The sequence below is a fragment of the Stenella coeruleoalba genome (genome assembly GCF_951394435.1).
Source record: "Stenella coeruleoalba genome assembly, chromosome: 18".
Classification (NCBI taxonomy): domain Eukaryota; kingdom Metazoa; phylum Chordata; class Mammalia; order Artiodactyla; family Delphinidae; genus Stenella; species Stenella coeruleoalba.
The window spans coordinates 4,110,371-4,135,552 of NC_137164.1; the positions used below are offsets into that span (position 1 = coordinate 4,110,371).

General features: G+C 38.3%; 1 protein-coding gene across 9 annotated transcripts in view; it reads left to right on the forward strand.

Annotated features, from left to right (window-relative positions):
• Window positions 1-25,182, forward strand: part of CDK8 (cyclin dependent kinase 8) — a 152,075-nt gene that overhangs the window by 39,375 nt on the left and 87,518 nt on the right. For 5 of the 9 annotated variants that reach the window (XM_079902799.1, XM_079902795.1, XM_079902794.1 and 2 more), the window contains 3 exons: window positions 13,179-13,254; window positions 13,968-14,006; window positions 24,561-24,671. In XM_079902799.1, the coding sequence (XP_079758925.1) occupies window positions 13,179-13,254; window positions 13,968-14,006; window positions 24,561-24,671 (226 nt within the window). Of the gene's footprint in view, window positions 1-2,000; window positions 2,100-13,178; window positions 13,255-13,967; window positions 14,007-24,560; window positions 24,677-25,182 lie in introns of those variants that run through there. The other 4 variants (XM_079902797.1, XM_079902796.1, XM_079902798.1 and 1 more) reach the window with 3 other exon arrangements.

Sequence of the window (25,182 nt, forward strand, 5' to 3'; positions counted from 1 at the left end):
GAAAGGAATATGGGAATTACCAGTAAGCCAGAAAACAGTTATTAAGGTGACATTAGTGAGTCCTTATCTATCAATAATTACTCTAAATGTGAATGGGTTAAAATCTCCAATCAAAAGACATAGAGTAACTGAATAAATTAAAAAACAAGACCCAACTATATGTTGCCTATAAGAAACTCCCTTTAGTGTCAAGGGACACACATAGGCTCAAAGTGAAAGGATGGAGGGCTTCCCTGGTGGCGCAGTGGTTGAGAGTCCGCCTGCCGATGCAGGGGATACGGGTTCGTGCCCCGGTCCGGGAAGATCCCACATGCTGTGGAGCGTCTGGGCCCGTGAGCCATGGCTGCTGAGCCTGCGCATCCGGAGCCTGTGCTCCGCAACGGGAGAGGCCACAGCAGTGAGAGGCCCACGTACCACACACACACACACACAAAAGTGAAAGGATGGAAAAAGATAGTCCATGCAAGTAGAAACCAAAAGAGAGCAGGAGTAGCTATACTTAAGTCAGATAAGACAGACTTTAACTCGAAACCTGTAGCAAGAGATTCTTTAAAAGCCAATGGTAAAGGGTTTATTTCACCAAGAGAATAATATAGCAATCATAAATATATACCCCCCAACATTGGAGCACCCAAATATATTAAGTATAAACTAACAGATACAAAGGGGGAAATATGATACAATATGGTAAGGGACTTCAGTAACCCACTTTCATCCAGGCAGAAATCAGTAAGGAAAGATTGGACTTGAACCATACTTTAGACCAAATGGACCTAACAGACATATATATATGTATATCACATTCCATCAAACAGCAGCAGAATATACATTGTTCTCATGCACACATGGAACATTCTCCAGGATAGATCATATGTTAAGCTATAAAACAGGTATTAGCAACTACCACAAGGGTGTGACTCCCTCTCTGAACCTGCCTGTGTGTCTATCCACACGTATTGTACTTTTTCCTCCTAATAAACACTTTACTTGCTTCACTACAAAAAAAAAAAAAAAGGTTTTAGCAAATTTAGGAAGATTGAAATCATATCACCTGACTTTTCTGACCACAGTGGTATGAAACTAGAAATCAGTAACGGGAAGAAACCTGCAGAATTCACAGAATGTGGAAATTAACACACTCTTGAATAACCAACCAATGGGTCAGAGAAGAAACTGAAAAGGAGATAAGAAAATACGTTGAAACAAACACAACTGGAAATACAACATATCAAAACTTTTGGGATGTGTTAAAAACAGCTCTATGAAGGAAGTTTATAGTGATACACACCTACAATAAGAAACAAGAAAGATCTGAAATAAACAACCTCACTTTACACCTCAAGGAACTAGGAAAAGAACAAACTAAGCACAAAGTTAGCATAAAGAAGGAAATACCAAAGATCAATGCAGAAATAAATGAAATAGAGACTAGAAAGACGATAGAAAAGGTCAATGAAACTAAGCTGTTTTTTGAAAGATAAACAAAACTGACAAACCTTTAGCTAGACTAAGAAAATAAAGAGACAGGATTATTCAAATAATGTCAGAAATGAAAGACGAGATATTACAAACGGTACCACGGAAATACAAAGGATCATACGAGACTACTATGGACAATTATAAGCCAACAAATTGGATAACGTAGAAGAATGGACGAATTCTTAGAAACATACAACCTACCAAGACTGAATCATGAAGAAATAGAAAATCTGAAGAGACCAAAACGAGTAAGGAGATTGAATCGGTAATTGAAAACCTCCCAACACAGAAAAGCCCAGGACCAGATGGTTTCCTTATGGAATTCTGCTAAACATGTAAAGAAGAATTAACACCAGTTCTTCTCAAACTCTTTCAAAAAATTGAAGAGGAGAGGATCACTGTTAAATTTATTTTTTGAGGCCAACATACCCTGGTACTAAAGCCAGGTAAGGACACTACAAGAAAGAAAAACTACAGTTCAATATTTGATGAATATAGATGCAAAAATTTTCAACAAAATATTTGCAAACCCAAGTCAGCATTACATTAAAAGGTTTATGCATCATGATCAAATGGAATGTATCCCTGGCATGCAAAGACGCTTCATCACACGCAAATCAGTAAGTATGATACACCACGTTAATAGAATGAAAGATAAAAATCATATGATCATCTTAATAGATGCAGAAAAAGCATTAGACAAAATATAGCCTTTTTTTAATGATAAAAACTCTCAACAAAGTGGGTATAGAGGGAAAGTACCTCAAAATAATGAGTCATATATAACAAGCCCACAGCTAACATCATACTCAATGGTGAAAAGCTCCAAGCTAGTTTTTTTCCCCAAGTGGGAAATTAATTTTTCCCACTACCTTTACATTTTGGGATTAATCTAGTTCTGATAATTATGGGTACTTCCCTCCTTTCCTGTAGTCTTATTGTGCCTTTTCTCTTGGCTTCAAACCACTCAGAATGTTAATTTGTTAAATCATAGGTTTTATACACAATTAAAATTTTTTCACCTCTTTGCTCTCTTTCAGTTTTATACAATTGAAAGATTATAGATATGTGAATGCTACAAATAAAACTTGAACATTCAGGTGGTCTTTTGTTTTAAGGTATCAGACCTATTTTTTTGTTGTTCATAGAATATATGACAACAGCTTTAAATGAAAAGTTTTTGATAGCTTATATCTGCTCATTGCCAGATAAGTTGTTAGTTAGACACTGACAGGAGCAGAGTTTGAGAGTGTGTGTGTGTGTTTTAATGACAAGCAAAATAGTGTGTTAGCTCATGTAGATAGAGGAGGTGTGTTCATTCACACGTGACCCATTTGCACTGTGGTGAAGCTGCCTGAGAGTATTTTAACTGGAAGCAATTTGTAAACGAGTTGATAGCCACACTTTCAGAACAAACTGATAGAGCCTTGTGGGGAGATATTTTCTGGAATGACTGCCTGTGTTTGAGGTCCAGGTTTGCTGCTGTCTAGCCTTGTGACTTTGGATTCTCTGTCCTTGTATGTAAGATAGGATAATGATTGTAAGTTGTTGTGAGTCATTATTAAACACAACTCTTGCTGTATAAGGGATAATCTGTCATAGCTATGTAAACTGTATAATAACCATGGTACATTTTTTCTTCATGAAACACCTGTATAATTATTCTCATGTCTATTTGAGTTAAAATAGTACTATGGCCAGTTAGTAACTTAACTATACTAAAAAATTATTTTCTTCTTCCTCTTCCTCTGTGTATACATATACACACATGTATATTGGGATGTATATCTGTATATATCTCTCTGTATATATGGGTAAGTATACACGTATATATGTATACACTATATATGTATACATGTACACACATTTACACATGTATTTTAAATATATTTATGTACGTGCATAAATATTTATACAGAAAGCATGTATGCATCCTCTCTATACATAACTACATACATGCAAAACACATTTTATGTAAATTGTTCCAGATCATGTGAGGCATGGACTTTAACATGCGTTTATCTTAAGTGCTTAGTGTAGTACTTGGTATGTGGAAAGTGCTTGTTACGCATTGTCATCATCTCCTGGGAGTCCCACTCTTTGTCTCCCTGTCTGGAAGTCACATTTGTTGAATATACACTTGTGGAGAAATAGGCTTTCTGGTATTTGGGGAAGTTGGGGGCAGAGGTATGCTTCCCACTCCTGGGAAATGTCTCTGCTTCCTCTCCGCAGGTGACCTTGCTCCCAGAATTAGGAGAACACAGGGCTTATAAATCTACTAGTAGAGTGATTTTTTGCAGAATGGTATGAAAGTGCCAAATACAAAAGATTACTATTGATATTGCTGCAAGACTTAAGCTTCTCCAATCTGACCCGACCCCGGCCGGCAGCTAGTGCCCCCCCAGCCCTGCCCACTTGGAGATATACTGCATCTTTTCTTATTCTGTGCAGCCATCTCGTTTCTGGTGAGATGTTACATCCTTAGCTAATTACAGTGAGTCCCTGGCCAATTTTACCTTATGTGTGATTGAGGTGGGGCAGGGCTGGAAGGAAACGGGAGAAAGAGACAGGTTTCTTCTTTCCTGTGAAGCCCAGCACCTGTATCTGGGATTGTTCTTAGGCAGCCGGCTTGAGTTTATCACTCTTTAATTCCACTGCTGTTCACTTGTGTATTGAAAATAGCAAAATTTATAGTTTGGGTACTTGTTATTTGATTTTTGGATTATTGACAATAGCTTCCTAATTAACATTCTTGCCTCCAATCTTTTTTTTTTTAGATTTTGAGATTAATTCTGATTGAGGTTGACAATTCTTATTCATTATGGTATTCAACAAATATAAAGTATAACTGCATGGATTTAATACACTTTATAAAAAATTGAAATATAGTTGATATACAATATTATGTTAGTTTCAGGCGTATAACATAGTGATTCAACTTTTTTTTCTTTTTTTAACACCTTTATTGGAGTATAATTGCTTTACAATGGTGTGTTAGTTTCTGCTTTATAACAAAGTGAATCAGCTATACATATACATATATTCCCATATCTCCTCCCTCTTGCGTCTCCCTCCCACCCTCCCTATTCCACCCTTCTAAGTGGTCACAAACCACCTAGCTGATCTCCCTGTGCTATGTGCTTGCCTCCAATCTTGATCCTACTAGTGTGTGCTGATGTTGTGTGATTTTTAAGTCTAATCTAATCAGATCTTAATTTTATTGTGTTTAACATTGTCAAATATCTATGTAATTCTGTTGAAATTTTCATAAATTTTACATATCTTTGGCATTTGCCAAATTTAACTCTCCTCCCACCATAATTTTTTCCCCGTAATTTTAGGAAGTTTTATTTTTGTACTTGAGTAGTGATAGTTCCATTTAACTGATTGTTTTTGCTGTTTTTTGTACATGGAATTGAGTTGAAAATACTGCTCGATACATGGCATCCTGGCATTGTCAGTCTGTACAAGGCCCTACGTTTTTCTTTATTTTTCATCCTCTCATCTCTGTCCCATTCTCTTCTTCCATTATAATAGGCTCCCATTCTTATGAATTTAAAAGGTAGATTAAGGGAAAAACATTTATAGGGTACCTTAATAGCACATCAATCTTGAGTACTTATTCACAATAATACTTGGAGTACAACACGTTAATATTTAAGAAATGTTCAGGTGTATTCACATGCCCGATGTAATGCTACTTTTAAGAAGAAAATGTTTGGGGCCAAGTAGAAATAAATTAGGCAGATATGCGAAATAGCAGGGAAGACCAGTTATTAGGGAGGAAAATATTACACATTAATTTCTGTTTTCATTGTTGCTCATTTCTTCTAGCACGAATATTAAGGAGAAAAAGAATGATTATATGACCAGTGTCAAAATATAGTTCTTGAAGTCAGGATGCCTGATTATATAACTTTACTCTTTGTAGAGTTATGTTCAGAAAAATGACACTGGGAAGGTGATCTAAGAAAGATAGGTTGGTAGTTGTCTTTGATGGAAACCCCCTACATTTAGTGATATCTGATCATGTTACTGTAATCTTGTAACTAAACAGACAGAAAGGACCAGGAGTTTCTTTCCAGTTTCCAAGGTTAGAAATACTTTTTAAGCTCTGCATAGCTTTTTTTCCAAACAAGGTAAAGATGTGTTTGAAGTATGAGAGCTAACAAATTGAGCTTAAATCCCACAAGATAATGCAGAGGAGAGAGATTCATAGCTAGGTTTACAAGAAGCTTTGTAACTTCTTGGAGTTTGGCCTCTGGAGTTGCCAAGAGACTTGGAAGTACCTCCTGTTGGGTCTATCTTGCTCACTGGTGTATCTCAGGTACTATAGCTGTGCCGAGCACAGGAATGCCCCCAAATCAAGAATTAGTAGGTCTAATAATCTTTTAAATAAGCTTATGTCATTAACCAGCAAGTTAACTTGTGGATTTCATTTGTCAGAATGATCAAAAGAGCAAAACATGTTAACTACGACAAGGAATTTTAAGCAAAGTATAGCATGGCTAGTTAGAATGTGTTCTCTAAGAGCTGACCCGATGTAAATTAAAGGGACTGGTGTTTCAATTTGCTTTAATGCATTGTGACTTCATGTAAGGTAATTGGGCATCATGAATGTTACAGGCCACCGGAATGCACCTGTAGGAAAGTTTACTTGCCTGCTGCAGCAAGGGCAAGTGCGCAACCTGGGAACCAGAGCAAGTGGGGCTTCGTCGGTAGGTTTGGGCTGAATGATTCTAAGGAGAGATTGGGAAGTAGACCAGCTCTGCATTGGATACTGTTGTGAGGTGGGGTCAGTTTGGTAATTGGGTATCTGAGTATTCTGTTCAGAGGTAGGCGGAATGAAGCAGAGCTGGGGACTCATTGGTAAGAGAGCAGTAATCACTCAAAAAAGGGCCATTTTAGTCATTTTGCCATTCTGGTGTGGCCTTGGGCAAAACTTTATTTCCTGTTTGCCTTTTCTACAGAGGCCTTGCTGCTAATCTGTTAGGGATATCACAATCTGCTTTTCAGTGGGGTTTATTTTCACTTTCTTAGTCCCTCTTTTTGGCCAGATTCAGCCATTTAGGATATTGTTCTGTGAAATCCAGATCTTCTCTGTGCTGGAATTCTGTTGATCAGGAGACTTCAGAGAGTCTCATCTACTGTTGGACTGCAGTCAGTTCTTTGTGACTACTTTTTGTTGTTGTGGGGTCAGTTATTGAATCATGCAAAGCAAAAATGGCTGTGCACATATAAGACTCTGGAGATCACATTTGAACTCTAGAACACTGACAAATGCTGAGAGATTACGGACAGTTTGTAGTCTACTTCTAAGCCAAGAGCCAAGGTCCCAAGTGTGGTTTTGGTGTAGACAGAAACTTTCCTAGGTTTGACATCAGAGGGGCTGTCTGTCTTATTTACTATTTTAGTTTACCATTTTATGGACTTCCCTGGTGGTGCAGTGGTTAAGAATCTGCCTGCCAATGCAGGGGACGTGGGTTCAAGCCCCGGTCTGGGAAGATCCCACATGCTGCGGAACAGCTAAGCCCGTGCACCACAACTACTGAGCCTGCGCTCTAGAGCCTTCAAGCCACACTACTGAAGCCTGCGCGTCACAACTACTGAAGCCCATGCACCTAGAGCCCGCGTGCCGAAGAGTAGCCCCTGCTCGCCACAGCTAGAGAAAGCCTGCGAGCAGCAACAAAGACCCAGTGCAGCCAAAAAGAAATAAAAAACAAAACAAAACAAAAGAAAGAGTTGCTTAGTAGTTGAGTGTAATTGCCCAAGAACTAGAGTGAGCTGAGTTGCACCCAAAAGAAAGTGGCTACAATCTCAACAGTTGGCTTGTTTGCATATTTTAGTGAAATCCTGAGCAAATTGCAGCCAGGTATGAGACTCATACAAGGAGTGACTGGGGATGCAAAGAGCAATATTATAGGTATCATTGTTAGAGATAACAAGTATCTGTTAAAAATTCAGAAATTTAAAGCAGCAGAGAGGAAGGGAAGAGCTGGCGGTGCGGGAAGGTGGGGAAAGCATGCAGATTAAAGCCTGACTGTCTTTGGTTCTGGCCATTTAGATTTTGTTCCGTAAGCCCTGGGGGCGGAAGCTCTCTCTCTCATGCTGCTTGATCCAAAGGTCTTGGGTATAAGCTTTCTCATTCTAAGACCATCTTCTGGACGATTCTTAGCAATCCTCAATTTGGGGTCTCTGGCTGGACAGTCTTCCAGTAACTTGAGGAAGTGTTGTGTTGTTGTAATTGAGAGCTATGGATCCAAGGAGTTTTACTGCAGAATATGGCAAGGTCATTTCCATGGGGGTTCAAGTACAGTCTTTCCCTAATGATGCTTCAAAAATAGCCAAACACCTAATCCGAGCGCATGTAGAGCTGATTAAGTGTCTGGCAAGGGAAGATAGTTGTTTACATCAGTGATAAGGTTGAACAGTTCTGGAAAATTATTTTGTTAACCAGAATAATTATGTCACATAATTATCATTTCTTTTCTGTGATGGAAATAATTAAGATATAGTCTCTTAGCAACTTTGAAGTTTGTAATACGGTATTGTTGTATATAATCACTGTGCTGTGCAGTAGATCTCCGGGATTAGAGCTCTAGGATTTTTTATCTTCTTATTGCAAGTTTTACTCTTAAACAACATCTCCTCAGTCCCCCAGCCCCCAGCCCCTGGTAACCACTATTCTACTTTCTGTATTTACGAGAGACTGCACATATAAGTGATATGCATGCAGTATTTGTCCTTGTCTGTCTGACTTGTCTCACCTAGCATAATGCCTTCAAGGTCTACCCATGATCCATGTTACCACAAATGGCAGGATTTCCTTCTTTCTCGTGGCTGAATAATATTGACCCTTTTTAAGTGGCCGTTACCCATCTTCACTGGAAGCTTGTAAAATCTACTGCTTGTCTCCACTTTTCTGAAATGCCTAAATATTGTCTTGATGTGCATCTGTTTTAATTCATTTGTGATAGGAACTCACTGAACCCTTCCAGGTTTACAAATCCTGTCCTTCAGTTTGGGGAGTTTCCTTGAATTACTTTGTAAGTTTTCTTCCTCTCTTTTCTCTGTTCTTTTTTTCTGAAACTCCTAATTATTTGTGTGTTGGATTTCATGGACTGGTTCTCTAGTTCCCCTATTTTTATTTCACATTTCTCTAACTTTGTTTTATTGCTCTGTTTTCTAGGCTCTCTCTTCAGTTTATCTTCTACCCAGCCAGTTCTGCTTCCAGATGGATCTTGTCCTCTCAAGTCTCTGCTTTGGAGGATTTGGCTCTGCAAATCTAATTGGTTCTCAGCTTTCTTTGCTATCAGCTTCTTATTTGGTTTTCTTGGATCCTTGTCATCAGCTACTGTTCTACTGTTTGTCCACTTACATTCTAGTTTCCAAATTTTTATGCTATCTTCTCTCTCATTTTTCATCCTTATGGGTTTATGTCTTTAAAATTTTTTCTTTGCCATAGTCTTAGTAGGGTGTTAGGAGGGGAGTGAAATTTGATATGTGTTCAGTACTCTATTTTACCAAAACACTACTCATTTTTTTTTAACCACTCCTTTATAGCCATTTTATATTTTTGACTTCCCCTCCCATCTGTTAAAGGCAAGTGTTCATCATGGCTGCGCTCTCTTCTTTTTGGTCTTCTCACATGACACACTTTCTCTCAACTTTGTTTATTTATTTTTAAATGTGATGTTTTCTTGTCATACTCATTTGTTTTGTACACTCCTTGAAGTGAAGTATACATATTCTGCACCCTTTGGAGAGAGCTGGCATGAAAGTCCCCCTCCCACCCTACCTCTGTCTGTTTCTGAGGTAGGCAAACCTCAGGGCTGTCCATGTGTTTCCATGATTTTAAGCTGCTGCCGGTCTTTGCTGTTCTCTGAGCATGCCAGATCCTGTCTGTGCTTCTGTATTTTTATACATGCTTTTCCCACTCCCTGGGATGCCTCATATAACTACTGATTTCTTTTCCCAGCCCCTCGTTCCTTTCCTGACAAACTTCTTAAGTCTTAAGAATCTCTGCTTAAGTAGACTCTTTCTGAAGCTTTCTTTCATCTTCCTTCAACCCTTCAAGGTATAGTTAGTTGATCATTCCCTCTGTTTATGGTACTATTATATAGAGCACTGTACTGCAGTTATCACTGATACAATCTGACTACTTCGACTGGATCATGACTGAACGTAGGGAACGAATCTTTTTCCTCTCCAGGGTGCCTTTTTACAAAAAAGTGTTGTGTGCATGGCTAGAGAGATAAGTGTGCTCTGTAAACCAGAAAGCACTATTATGTTATGATGGTAATTATTATTAGGTGATTTTTAAGAGGCAGTTGCATTTTTGATAATCACATCTTTTCAAAGTTTTTTTGTTCTCCCATTTTACCTTTCTTTCTGATAACTTACTTTTATAAAATATAAAACATTAACTACTTGGGATGGGGGAGAGAACTGATTGCAGATTAGAATTTTTTAGCTCATTTTGAAGACATTTTCACATGGCTGTCTTTAACAAAGAGAAAGTCCAGGGGGTGTTGTCAAGGAGGTGAGTTAGTCTCTGGTTTAATTTATTTCCTTCCCCACCGTTCTCTCTCTCTTTCCTTAGAAGGCTCAAGTCTAGGAAGTTATCCTCAACAGTAGATATAACAGAACCTGTTACACTCCTGGGTTGACCATCTGGTTAAATCAGTACCATGCACATGAACTGTCTAATCTCTAACAGATTTATTCTGATCCCAATTTCATTTTATTTTTGTGTCACCCTCTTTAATGTCTCCTTTAATTCTTTCAGAAATCGTTCAGACTTGGTGAACATTAAGTACAGATATTCTTAGTGTATTTTTAACATAATGTGTGCCCATGGTGCTTTACAGGAAAGTACTTGTAAATCTGATTGTCGTAAAACAAATCTTTTTTCAGAAAAATAATGTAATTGTGATTTGTTTTTACAACTAAGGATGTGGTGTAAATATGTTATAAAAGGAAAGATAAAGTTACATAAACTTTATGGATAACTTAAAATGATAAAGTATTAAACTTACTGATTTTATAAGGAGTTACTCATCTGTTCAGTCAAACCTTAACTCCGGCTCTATCACTCTGCCCTTACTTTTAGTTTTTTTTTTTTTTTTTTTTTTTGCAGTACGCGGGCCTCTCACTGTTGTGGTTTCTCCCGTTGCGGAGCACAGGCTCCGGACGCACAGGCTCAGCGGCCATGGCTCACGGGCCCAGCCGCTCCGCGGCACGTGGGATCCTCCTGGACCGGGGCACGAACCCGTATCCCCTGCATCAGCAGGCGGACTCTTAACCACTGCGCCACCAGGGAAGCCCCCTTACTTTTAGTATTTGACCTCATTTCCAACATCAGAAAAATAATGAAAGCCATCAAAATGAGAACTCCCCTGACTTTTTGCCTCTGAACCAACTTCTTTGCACCGGTATCTATCCTTTCCTCCCTCCTTTGTCTTCCTGTTAACAGTGGAAGACACATTTCTCCTTCTCGCTCTGAATCTAATCTCTCCCCAGCATTTCAGTCTTTGCTCTTCTCGTTTTTCCCTCTCATCTCCTTTTCTCTGGGTTCTTCCTTTCAGTACTTAACATAATCAAGCCTCTTACATCTTAAAAAAAATTCTTTAACCTTGTGTATTCCTCCAGCTGCTGCCTTATTTTATCACCTTCAAAGAATTACCTACTTTTATTGTCTCAGTTAACTTATGCCCCCTTCATTCCCCAGCCTTCTGCAGTATCTGCCAGACGTCACTGCGACTATTTTTGCCTAGTCCAGTGTCCCCTGGTGACTTGATCGTTGCTAAATTCAGTGGACACTGCTCGCTCCTCACCTCACTAGACTTCTCGGCGGCTTTGGATACTGTTTACTGTTCTGCTCTTTTTGGAAAATCCTTTTCTTACCAGTCCTGCTCTTTGGTCTCGCCTCATGTACTCTCCTGGCTTGGTTGACAGTGTGCATATGCTGACATCTTCAGCTTTCTCTTGAGCTTTAGACGTGCTCATTCAGCTTGCCATCCCCACGTAGGTGTCTCACAGGTACCAGACTCAGCCTGCGCACAGTGGAGCCATCATCCTCCTGTTCCCTTGGACCTTTTCCTCCTGCTGTGTTTCCTGTTCCGGGGGATGATGTTGTGTTGGCCTGTTCCCTGGGGCAGGAGTCATTATGTCTGACCCCATCTCCTTCCTCATTCCCAGGGTTCTGTCCTTTGTGCTGCTGGTCTGCCTTCCGTCGCTCCAGTCTGTCCCCTTGGCAGCAGCCAGCATCATCTCCCACCTGAGTAGTTTGGACACTGTGGACTTGGCTGGTCTCTCGGTTTCCTGTCTTTATTTACTGCCCCCCAACATTTAAAAGGCCGCCAAAGCAGAGGAGGATTGATATTCTCCTGTTTAAAAATTGTTAACGGAGCGTCTCCTCTTGTTCTTGGAGTATGAAAAGACTTTTATGATCTGGTTCCTAACTGTATCCCCATCCTCATCTCCCGTTGTTTAATGTATGTTCTTCAAGTGCTTTTCCCTCACCTCATGTGCCCTCACACTTTGTTCCCCTCTTAACACACACACACACACACACACACACACACACACACACACACACACAGAGCACAGTTTTCAAAGTGCGATCTGAGAAGCTCTAGGTGTCCTCAAAATCCTTTCAGAGGGTCGGCAAGGTCAACACTGTTTTCATAACAGTGCTATGTTATATGCCTTTCTTCACGCTGATTCTCGCGAGTGTACAGTGGGTTTTTCTCAAAGGTGACGTGACACGTGATGATGCCATTGCTCTGGTGGATAATGGATATGTGCTTTCGTAGGTTGTGTTTTTTAAGAGTTCCCATTTTTCAATTCTAAGAGGGTTAATATTGATAGAACAAACAGAACCTCTTCAGGGTCCTCAGAGGCATCTAAGAGAGTAAAAGGGTCCTGAGTCCAGAAAGTCTGAGGACTGCCATTTGGGCCTCAGTGAGATGGGATTTCCTCTGAGAAGGCTTTGCCTGGGTCTCCAGGCAAAAGAGTGACTTTTGGGTAGCTCTGCGGTTCGTACTTGCTCTGTCACAGCATTATCATATTGTCTTGTGGTGGGTTAGTCATCTCTCACCGCCAGTAGCCACAGAAAGCTCCATAAAGGAAGGAATTCCCTTGTATCCCCAGGACTTAGCACAGTTCTGGAGACACAGTAAGTGCTCAGTAAACATATGTCGAGTGAATCCCTTTGAAGGTATTTGGGGATATGAACTATATAACATGTTTTAAATCATAACCATTTTGTACTTTATGAATGATGCATTCATTTCTTAATTTTTTTGACACCCCAATATCCAAATGGGCTTTAGGAGACCGTGTTTTATATATGCACGCACACGCGCGCGCGCACACACACACACACACACACAGGAAGTGTATACATATTAGAGCAGAAAGAACCTATTATTGGAAGTCAGGAGCTTCATTTCTGAATCTTTCTCTTCTGCAAATAACCATAGAGCCTTGGACAAGTCTTTTTATTCCTTGGAATCTAACTTTCCTCATCAAGTAATGGGATTGGAATAGATTACCTGAAGTTTCTCCCATATGAAATTATGTGATTATATGTGAAAGGTGTCGAAGTGTATGTGATTTATATTTATTTTTTATTTTATTAAAAATGCACATACATTTAGATTTATCTGTATATTAAAATAACTTTGTTTTTACAGGAAAGATGATAAAGACTATGCTTTAAAACAAATAGAAGGAACCGGGATCTCTATGTCGGCATGTAGAGAAATAGCAGTAAGTGAAGCTCTTTTTATCATCGTTACTGTCAGCTGATTTATGGGTGTCATCTATATAGGTCTCTGAATTGTATTTGTTACATACACACATTAATTGAAAGTTGAGAAATATTTTTCATATCTACTATCTATAGCAAAATATATTTGTTTTTTAAAGAGAAGTAAAGGTGGCATGTAGTTCTAGTAAAAATTTCTATGTAAATTCACGTATTTGGGGTTAAGTAAATCTCAGTTGTTTATGTAACTATATATTTTTCCAAAAAATGTCACTAAATAGTTAAGGATCCAGTTATTATTATTTCATTGAGTGCAATAAAATTGTTTATTATGTTATATGTTAATTCATATAAAGTTAATATTTCTATTTTAATAAGATGAGATTAATGTCGTTACTTATGAACTTAAAATGAGATTATTTGATTTTCATTGTATCTGTCTGTTCATTTGAATAAGTAAAATTATATACCCCCCCTTTTTGGAGGCATACCATTGCCATATGGTAATTAGAATCTCAATTTGATTCTGAAGGAAAATATTCTTCATGTTAATGCATTATTAAATAATTATTCTTACATTTAAAGTGAGTATTCTCTGAGACTTTACTTCAGCTTTTACTATTGTGAAACTATGGGTCCAAACTTGTCTTTTCTGTCTTTAATCAGAATATTCTAGAATATATATTGTAATAATCTTTACTTTTATTGCTTTCAGCCCTCTGTCTACACAGATATAGGCTGTTGCGACCTGGAGGTATTAATTTAAATAATATTACTCTTTTAACAGATTCTATACCACTGGGTTTTCAAGTAAGAGTCATTTATTGTGTATCATGTTGACAGGAACTAGACCAAGAAGAAGTAAACATAGAACACGTAGAGCAAGTCAGGATCCCTGGCCTTAAGCGTTTGCACACTGATGAGGAAAGGCTTATAATTCTTCTAATAATAGGAATGGTGTGCCGAACACTGTGGTAGCAGGGAATAGAGAATGGGAAAAGGGTATATGTATCTAAACTAGAGAATCAAGGAAGGTTTCAGATTTTGGAGGACACGTAGAATTACCTCGATGAGGGAAGAATAGGAATGAGATGGAGGGCATTCTTCACGAAAGGTATGCTGTATTGGAAATTATATTTCATTTCATTGATAAAATTCTTATACTCTTGTATCTTGAGGCAAGATATCTGTACATTAACTGTCAGTTCTGCAGTCGCTTTTAAAGAATTAAAATCTGTTGAACTATGGTCAGTGATGTTGGGCATCATGATAGGGATGACCTTTAGAGGGGCAGGGAGGAACCAGAGGGGAGACAAGAGGGAGCTTTCAGGGTGCTATTCTGTTTCTTGGTTTTGCTTTGGGTCTGGTCATGTGGGTTTCACATGTGAAAACTCACTGAGCTGTTCATGTGCTTTCCTCTGTCTTTATTATTCTTCAGCAAAAAGTTTTAACATCAAACAAAACTCCATTCATTTCAGGAACAGACATTCTTAGCTTTTTATCTATTTTGATAACTGTAAATGCAGTTAAGCACAATAAGGAGTATGAAAGCTTATTTTTAACGTACTTGATTGTGGTTCTTCAACCTAAGGTGAGCAGAAATTTTTAATTTTGATGAAGTCTCATTTACTAGTGTTTTCCTTTTATGACTATTGTTTTCTGTGTCTGGCTGAAGAAATCTTTATCTACTCACTAATTGTGAAGATGTTTCCCTTTGTTTTCTTCTAAAGCCTTACAATTTTAGCTTTACTTCTAAGTCTATGATCTGTTCACTTCATTTCTGTTTGTAGTCTGATGTAATGTTTGAGCATCTCCTCCCCTCACCCCATGTGAATGTACAATTGTAGCATCATTTTTTGAAAAGATTCTTTCCCATTGAATTCCTTTGGCATCTTTGTAAACAATTAAATGACTGTAAGTGTTGGACTATTTCTGGGCTCTATTCTGTTCCATTGATCACTTTGTCTATCCTCAGCCAATACCAGATAACTCTACGTTACATACAGCAAGACTTGAAGTGAAGTGGTATAATGCCACCAGCTTTATTTTTTGTTGCAGGATTGTTTGGGCTATTTTAGGTCCTTTGCATTAGCATGTACATTGTTGAATTGGCTAGTAATTTTTATTTCTAAAAAATGCCTGCTAACATTATGGTTTGCATCAATTCAGGGAGAATTGAATCTTAATAATATTGAAACTTCTAAGCCATGAAAGTATGTGTTTCTTTCATGGCTTAGACAGACATACTTTTCCATTTTTTAAGGTTTTTAAAAAATTTCTCCCAACAATGTTTATAGTTTTTTAGTGTGGAGGCTTTACACACTTGTTAAATTCATTCCTAAGGATTTTATGTTTTCTGACATTATTATACATGGGATTATTTTTAAAATTTTGTTTTCCACTTGTTTGCTTCTGTATTTGCTTCTGTATTCAGAATTGATTTTTTAAAAATATATACATTATATTTCTAAATTCACTGGTAGGTTTGGTGATGTCTTTGGGATTTTCTACATAAGTAATTGTGTCATCTATGAATAGGAATAGTTTTACTTCTTTCTCTCTTTATGCTTTTGATTTTTTTCTTTTGCATTGGCTAGAGCCTCTCAGAAGATGTTGAATGGTGGTGAGAGCAGGCATCTTACTTGTTCCCAGTCTTGGGGGAAAGTGTTTTCAGTGTTTCACAATCAAGTTAAATGCTAGCTATAAGTTTTTTATAGATACCATCAGTCAGGCTTAGGAAGTTCCCTTCTATTTTTTGTAAATGGTAATGAATTTTATCAAATGCTTTTTTTCTACATGTCCTGAAATGACTATATAGTTCTTCTCTTATTCTGTTATATTGGTAGACTACATTGATTAATTTTCTAACATTTATCCAGTTTTGCAGTTTTGCAATAATCCCTGCTTGGTTATATATCACTTGATTTGATTTACTAATGTGTTGCTGAGGAGTTTTAGGTCTTTTGAAGAACGTTAGCCTGTGATTATCGTGCTTGTAATGTTTTTGTCTTTGGTATCGAAGTTGTGCTGTCCTCACGGAACAAGTTAGGCAGCCTTTCTTCATCCTCTGCATTCTGACAGAGTTTCTGTATGGCTGCAGTTATTCTTCCTTGAATGTTGGACAGAATTCACCGACCAATATTATTTCCCTAATAGATATAGAGCTCTTCACATTTAATATTTGGTCTTGTGTATGATAAGTCCTATTTTTTATGTAATTTGTTCATTTTGTTTGTTACTGAATTTATTGGCACAAAGTTGCTAATAATATTCTTATTATCTTTTCACAAATGTGGCTCCTATAGTGGTGTCCCTGTTTCATTGTGGACTTGTGTTCTCTGTCTATACCATTGATTTTTGCTCTTATCTTTATTATTTCTTCTACTTACTTTTAGCCTGCATTTCTTTTTTATCTTCTTCTTCTTTTTTAAAATATTTATTTATTTATTTAGACTGCACCAGGTCTTAGTGGCGGCACGTGGGATCTTCGCTGTGGCATGCTTAGCTGCGGCATGCAGACTCTTAGTTGCGGCATGCGGACTTCTTAGTTGTGGCATGCGTACTTCTCAGATGTGGCATGGACTCTTAGTTGCGGCATGAATGTGGGATCTAGTTCCCTGGCCAGGGATCGAACCCAGGCCCCCTGCATTGGGAGCGTGGATTCTTACCCGCTGGACCACCAGGGAAGTCCCTCTTTTTTATCTTCTTAAGGTGGACCGTTAGGTCATTGATTTTTAAAAACAGTTCTTTTCTAATATAAGCAATTAAAACTATAAATTTGCCTCCAAGTAGTGTTTTACTTGCATTCCACAAATTTTGTCACATTGTATTATTATTATCATTTAGTACAAAATAATTTCCATTTTCTTTGTATTTTTTTTCTTTTATTCATGGATTATTTAGAAATATATTGTTTAATTTTTAAATATGTGAGGCTTTCCAGATAATTTATTATTGTCAACTACTAATTTTTTTCTGTTGCGGTCAGAGAAAAGAGACTATATTTTAGCAATATATACTGAAATATTTATAGATGAAATCATATGTCTGAGATTCACTTCAAAATAATTCAGGGTGGGGTGGGAGGAGCAGATATGAATATCGATAAAATGAGAGAGGCTGTGAGTGGATGATGATACATGGGGGTGGTTCTATTTTACTATTCTATTTACTTTTGAAAATTTTTCTATAATAAAAATTCAAAAGGAAAAAGGATCCCATCTGTCTGACAAGTCTTCTCAGACCTCACATTTATTATGGAAGTCCATTGTCTGAGAAGTCTGGTTTCCCCACCAGTCACCTCCATTATTCTCTTACGATCTACACCCAGTTTGTTCCTTTCATAGCATTTATTACAAATTATAATTACAAGGAGTTTCTTTTTATTTTTCGTTAACTTATTTTCTGTTTGTGGTCCTACCTCTGCGTGACTGGAATGCATTTCTTCACCAGTGTGTGCTAGCTCTGACGCATAGTCTTTTGTTTAGTAAATAATTGTAAAAGGGAGGGAAGAAGGAGAGAACTCCGAGACTTTCTACTGAAGTGAAGAGCTCTGCATGTCTTCATCCTCACTGTATTCTAAGAGGCCTGCTCTGTATTTCCAGAGCTTCCTGGGAGTCATGATCCCTTTAGCTTAGTGGTGTTCAGAACTCTTCAGTGGGCTCTCGGTGTACCAAGGGGCTGCCTTGTAGTTCAGCTGCTGTTAAAGCTCGCATCTGCTTTAACCTAGGCACCTCAGGTTTTTTAAATTTTTCTTTAATTAATTTGCAAGAATTCAATTGAAGAAAAGTTTCCACAGCTTAAAAAAAAACAAATAATTTTGGAATAATTTTACTGATGCTTTTATAGTAATTTCAACTCAACTCTCATACTTAGGGCATACATTTAGAATTTATTATTCTTGCTATATTGTAAAATTTTAATATTAGAAATCAATGTTATTTTGAGAATATTAGAGGTTTTCTTACCTATTTCTCACTCACCATGTAAGTGGTATTTATTGACAAGATAGTTTTAAATGCTATTTATTTTTTATTTGTACTTTTAGAGTTCAGATTAAGGGTGATATTGTGTGGCATTAATTAGAATGAATTAAGTTTATGACGAATGATGTTTTAAAACATTTGTATTTTTACCAGTGATCTTAGTACTCAGGAAATTATAAGATTTTATTCCCAGTAGAATTAGGAAAACTTAGGTGGTTTCTGTGATGAAACCATTGTATAAATTTATTTAAACCTTTTTCCGTTAAACATTTTTGGACATAAAATTTTCAAAAAGGCAAAAACATCTTATACAGTGCCAAGAAGAGGCAGCTGCAGCCCATGGGCTCTGTGTGGGGTGCTGAAGCCCATCAGGTATGAAAACTGCTCGCCACCCCCAGTGTCGGAGCACCCGCCTCACGGGGTTCCATGGAGCACTTAAGACCCTTTCCGGGTTACCTGAGCTCCCATTCTGGCTTTACCACTCAACTGGCTTGTAGGACCCAAAGCAGGTGATGTAATTTCCCCGTGTTGTAGTTTCCTCTTTGTAAAATGAGAATAATAGTTATCTCATAGGGTTTTAGTGTGTGAGGAGCGTAGGTCACTTCTGGGACACAGTAAACTCTGGGTGCACGTTAGTTCCTCAGTCAATGCCAGTTAGCACTGCTGCAGCCACAGCACGCGAACTGCCTGCTCACTTGAACTTGTCTGCTGCCAGATGACTTCAGCGGAAGGTCTCAGCACATTTTATATCCCGGCACCTAGTGCAGCATCTGCCGCAGGGCCTGGCATGTGGCAGGCATTAGCTCTGCTAAATGTAGCCCAGCTTCCTGGTCTTTTGGAAGTGCTTCAGTGTAAATATTTACTTAGAGGCATTTCGCCACTGAGACTCTCAGCTCCATCTCCAATCCCGCAGAGACCCATCTCCCAGCATAGCGTGTTGTACTTACTCAGTAGTAATAGCTATTTACTGTACTAGTTTGCCAAGGCTGCCATAACAAAATACTGCAGACTGGGTGGCTTAAACAACAGGAACTTATTTTCTTACTGTTGGAGGCTGTTGATCCAAGATCAGGGTGCCTGCAGAGTTGTTTCTTGTGAGGCCTCTCTCCTTGGTTTGCAAGTGGCCACCCTCTTGTGGCCTCTTCATGTGGTCATCTCTCTGTGCGTCTAATCTCCTTTTCTTGTAAGCTCACCATTCAGATTGGATTAGGGCTCATCCTACTGACCTGTTTTTAACTTAATTGCCTCTTTAAAGGCCTTATCTCCAAATAGAATCATTCTGAAGTTCCGGGGGTTAGGGCTTCAACACAAGAATTTTGGGAGGACAACCCATAACACTTACCATTACTTACTACCATAGTAATAGCACTTACTATTAAAATCATTGCCCTCAAAGACTTAATATTTGACTAATCAGATTTTTAAAAAATAAAAGTGGATTGATTTTTTGATGAAAGCATTGATCTTAGCCCACAGTTTAGAAGCCAAAGGGTGTGTTGTATGATGCCCTTTAGTTGGTGTATTTTCTTTATTCGTGAACTCAGTTATTCATGTCTTTACCAGGTATTTAATGAGCACGTACCAGGCAGTGTGCTAGAAACTAGCAGTACGGTGCTGAGCTAGACACAGTGCCTACCATTGTCCAGTTCATAACCTAGTATATATTTAAAATATCTGTGTCTCTGGATGATAAGAATTACTCCCCCTGGGTGTTAGGTCTTGGGACGTGTTGTTGTTAGACCAAATTACTGGCTCTGTATTTTAGAAATTAATTAATTTTAAAAGCATTTGAATCCTGATTCTAGCCACTACCTAGGAATGTGACCTTGAGCAAATTATTTAATCCCCTTACACCACCATTTCCTCTTTGTAAAGTAAGAGTATAAATATTTCATAGGGTAATTCCTGATTAAGTGAGATGGCGCATGTTGTATGCTTAGCCCCATACTTGGCGCCTAGGAAGAGCTTAATAAAATGGTTGCTGCTGTTTCCTTTTTAATACAAGAGCTAAACCTCATCTTGGAGGTGAGATGGAGGTGACATCTAAGAATAGCTTTATATGTAGGTTTCTAATCATTGGAGAGAGCTTTTGCCAAAGCTTTGGAGTTTGTTTGTTATAATTTCTACCCTGCTGATTTCCAGAAAGGATTTGAAATAGCTGCCCAGCTGAGAAGTGTGTTCCAGTTGTGAGGTAATGGAGAAAACCCTGACCCAGAACTGACGTGCACTTAGGGCCAGGTCCACTCTTCCAGCCAGCTGGCTGAGCTTGGGCGACCGTGAAGTCCAGGCTTTCCCGTATCACATTCTTTGCCTTGTTTATTAATTAGCAAATGGTCAGTTTTAGATATTGACCTTAAGTTTCTGAGAACTTGTGTATATCTCTGGAGTTTCATAAGTTGTAAATTATATTCTAAAAGCAGAAATATATAACTTGAATTTAATCTTGCTCCTGAATAAAATAACCATCACTTTCCAGAGAGTAATCATTAATATAAATGACTTAATATATAGTCCATTCATAGTCTTTCCTTTGCTGAATTCATTTCAGAGCCCCTAATATATTGTTAACATTACATTTACCTTGATACTTGTTTTGGTGAAGAGTGTTCTTAGAAAAGGTACTGAAGTCCTAAGTTCTAAAACCTTGACTTTCTTACATGTCTGTCATGTATTTGGAACACATTTGCAAGGCACTAAGTCAGTTCTAACTGATAGAGACAGAATATCAGGCTTCATGAGAAGTTTTTTCTTGTCATTGTTGCTGTTGTATTTGTTTTTGCATGGTGGGGTGGGAATGCTTTTTAACTTACGGATCATTAGTGCCACTTGGGTTATTAAATGGAGATAAAATAAGGAGATGAAAGATTTTAAATAGAAGAATGTCTTTCTAGGAGATGAGAAAGGTTAATAAACCCATGCAAATGTGTTCTACTTGCAAGTTTCTGTCTGTATAAGCTCTTTATTATTTCGTGAAAAGTTTACAAAATTTTATTCAACTTTCCTTTGTAATTTATAGAAAAAATAGGTACTGTATCTCACAGAGTTACAGATCTTAGTTCTTATCTGATATTTGGTGGCGATGAATTTTGTATTTTCTATTGTTGCTGTTACAGTTGTCCCTTTGCATCCATGGATTCAACCAACCATGGATAGGAAATATTGGGGGGGGGATTTCCAGAACGTTCCAAAAAGCAAAATTTGAATTTACCATGCTCCAGCAACTAATTACATAGCATTTACATTGTAATAGATATTATAAGTAATCTGAAGATGATTTAAAGTATAAGGGACTTGAGCATTGGGGGATTTTGGTACCCTCCTAGGGCAGGGTGGGGTTGAGGGGTGATCCTGGAATCAGTCCCCCTCAAATATTGAGGGACGACTGTAGATAGTTTTTTAAAATAATTACAAGCTACAGATTTGTTTTAAGTTTAATTGTTTTGTGATGTCAAAACATAGGCAACTAGTAGAATGGGAGAAAATATTTGTAAATCATATATCTGCTAAGGGATTAATATCTAGACTATGTAAAGAATTACAACTCAATAGCAACAACAAAAAACCCAATTCAAAAATAGGCAGAGAGGGTTTCTCTGGTGGCACAGTGGTTAAGAATCCACACAGTCTGAGCCCTGGTCCGGGAAGATCCCACACGCCGCGTGCAACTAAGCCCATGAGCCACAACTACTGAGCCTATACTCTAGAGCCCGCATATTAGATATTAGGCAGGAGACTTGAATAGACACTTCTCCAAAGAAGATATACCTGTAAGCACATGAAAAGATGCTTATCATTAGTCATTAGGGAATTGCATATCAAAAGCACAGCAAGATACCACATCATACCTATTAGGATGTGACTATTACAAAAAGAAAATTTAAAAAGGTAAATAAAAGTTGGTGAGGGTGTGGAGAAATTGGAATTCGCATGCATTGCTGACGGGAATGTAAATGGTAGAACTGCTGTGAAAACCAGTTTGGTGGTTCCTCGAAAAGTTAAGCATAGAATTATCATATGATCTAGCAATTCCACTCCTAGGTATTTACCCAGAGAATTGAAAGCAGGGCCTCGGGTACCTGTACACCAATGTTCATAGCAGCATTATTCACAGTAGCCAAAACGAGGAAACAACCAGTGTCCATTAGCTGATGAATGAATAAACAAAATGTGGTATATAAATGGAATGGAATGTATTGGGTTGGCCTAAAAGTTTGTTCAGTTTTCCCGTAAGACAGCTCTAGTAACACTGAGTTGTCTTTAACTTCATTAGAATCAATTTTGTTAGATTGTATTGTGACAGCTGTCATATTAGTGTGCATTTAAAAAAAAACATCAAAATTGGTGAGTTTTTGTGTAGCCTTTTAATATTGAAGATGGAGGAAAAAAGCAACATTTTTGGCACATTATGCTTTATCATTTCAAGAAAGGTAAAAACACAACTGAAACGAAGAAAAGATTTGTGCAGTGTATGGAGAAGGTTCTGTGACTGATTGAGCGTGTCAAAAGTGGTTTGCGAAGTTTTGTGCTGGAGGTTTCTTTCTGGACAATGCTCCACAGTCGGGTAGACCAGTTGAAGTTGATAGCGGCCAAATCGAGAACTTAATTGAGAACAATCAACGTTACATCACTTGGGAGATAGCTGACATACTCAAAATATCCAAATCAAGCGTTGAAAATCATTTGCACCAGCTTGGTTGTGTGAATCGCTTTGATGTTTGGGTTCCGCATAAGTTAAAGAGAATAAAACCTTCTTGAAGGTATTTCTGCATACGATTCTCTACTCACATGTAGTGAAAACGTTCCATTTTTAAAACGAATGGTGACGGGTGATTAAAAGTGGATACTGGGGCTTCCCTGGTGGCGCAGTGGTTGAGAGTCCGCCTGCCGATGCGGGGGACACGGGTTCGTGCCCCGGTCCGGGAAGATCCCATGTGCCGCGGAGCGGCTGGGCCCGTGAGCCACGGCCACTGAGCCTGCGCATCTGGAGCCTGTGCTCCACAACGGGAGGGGCCACAGCAGTGAGAGGCCCGCGTACTGCAAAAAAAAAAAAAAAAAAAAAGTGGATACTGTACAGTAATGTGGAATGGAAGAGATCGTGGGGCAAGCGAAATGAACCATCACCAACCACACCAAAGGCTGGTCTTCATCCAAAGAAGGTTGTTTATATGGTGGGATTGCAAGGTAGTCCTCTATTATGAGTTCCTTCTGGAAAACCCAACGATTAATTCCAACAAGTACTGCTCCCAGTTAGACCAACTGAAAGCAGCACTTGACGAAAAGCTTCCAGAATTAGTCAACAAAATGCATGATCTTCCATCACGATAACGCAAAAACCATATGTTTCTTTGATGACCAGGCAAAAACTGTTACAGCTTAGCTGGGAAGTTCTGATTCATCCGCTGTATTCACCAGACGTTACACCTTCGGATTTCCATTTATTTCGGTCTTTACAAAATTCTCTTAATGGAAAAAATTTCCATTCCCTGGAAGACTGTAAAAGGTACCTGGAACAGTTCTTTGCTCAAAAAGATAAAAAGTTTTGGGAAGATGGAATTATGAAGTTGCCTGAAAAATTGCAGAAGTAGTGGAGCAAAACGGTGAATACGTTGTTCAGTAAAGTTCTTGGTGAAATTGAAAAATGTGTCTTTAATTTATACTTAAAAGCCGAAGGAACTTTTTGGCCAACCCAATATTTGGCCATTAAAAAGCTATGAAATTCTGATGCATGCAACAACATGGATAAACCTTAAAGACGTTATGCTAAGTGAAATAAACCAGACACAAAAGGGCAAATACTGTATGATTCTACTTATATAAGGTACCTAGAATAGGCAAATTCATAGAGACAGAAAGTAGAATAGAGGTTACCAGGGGCTGAGGGGGAGAGGAAAGTGGGGAGTTATTGTTTAATGGGTACAGAGTTTCTGTTTAGGATAATGAAACAGTTCTAAAATGGATAGTGGGGACGGTTGCACAACATTGTGAGTGTACTTATGCTTCTGAATTGAAAATGGTTAAAATGGTGATTTTTTTATGTTATGTATATATTTTACCATAATAAAAACATTAAAACAAAACAAAAAAAGAAACCAACTAAACAATAGCAACCATACAGACAGATTTACACAGTTATATCTTTTCAGTATCTTTTCTCCACTGATTTTTACTCATTTTTATGGGCATCTCAAAATTGTATGGGTACTTATTAGAATTTTGGGATTGATTGCCATTAGGTTTGTATTGCCTTTGAATTACAAATGGTATGGGGTTTTTAATGCTATTTTTATGGCAAAGATTTTTAATGAATCTCCTTTGTTTTGCAGTTACTTCGAGAGCTTAAGCATCCAAATGTCATCTCTCTTCAGAAGGTGTTTCTGTCTCATGCTGATAGGAAAGTATGGCTTCTGTTTGACTACGCTGAACATGACCTCTGGGTAAGGTGAATTGTTGGTGGACATGGAGCCATGGTTTCAGTTGGGGATTAAGAGGGACTGACTGAAAACAATTTTGGGAGCTCATCTTCGTATGAGATTTACATTTTTTTTTTTTTTTTGCGGTACGTGGGCCTCTCACTGTTGTGGCCTCTCCCTTTGCGGAGCACAGGCTCCACACGCGCAGGCACAACGGCCATGGCTCATGGGCCCAGCCGCTCCGTGACATGTGGGATTTTCCCGGACCGGGGCACGAACCCGTGTCCCCTGCATCGGCAGGTGGACTCTCAACCACTGTGTCACCAGGGAAGCCCTCAGCAGATTATTTTAAAAATAGGATTTACAGAAGCCTTAAGTAACTATAAAATTTACTCCTTTATTAAATATAACAGCTACATTTTTAAAAAAAAACCTGAAAGGCCATCTTGGGGATAAGATTAATGATATATATAGATGAAAATCTATAATAGGATAGCCCAAATAATTTTGAAACATACAAAACTTATATCCTGAT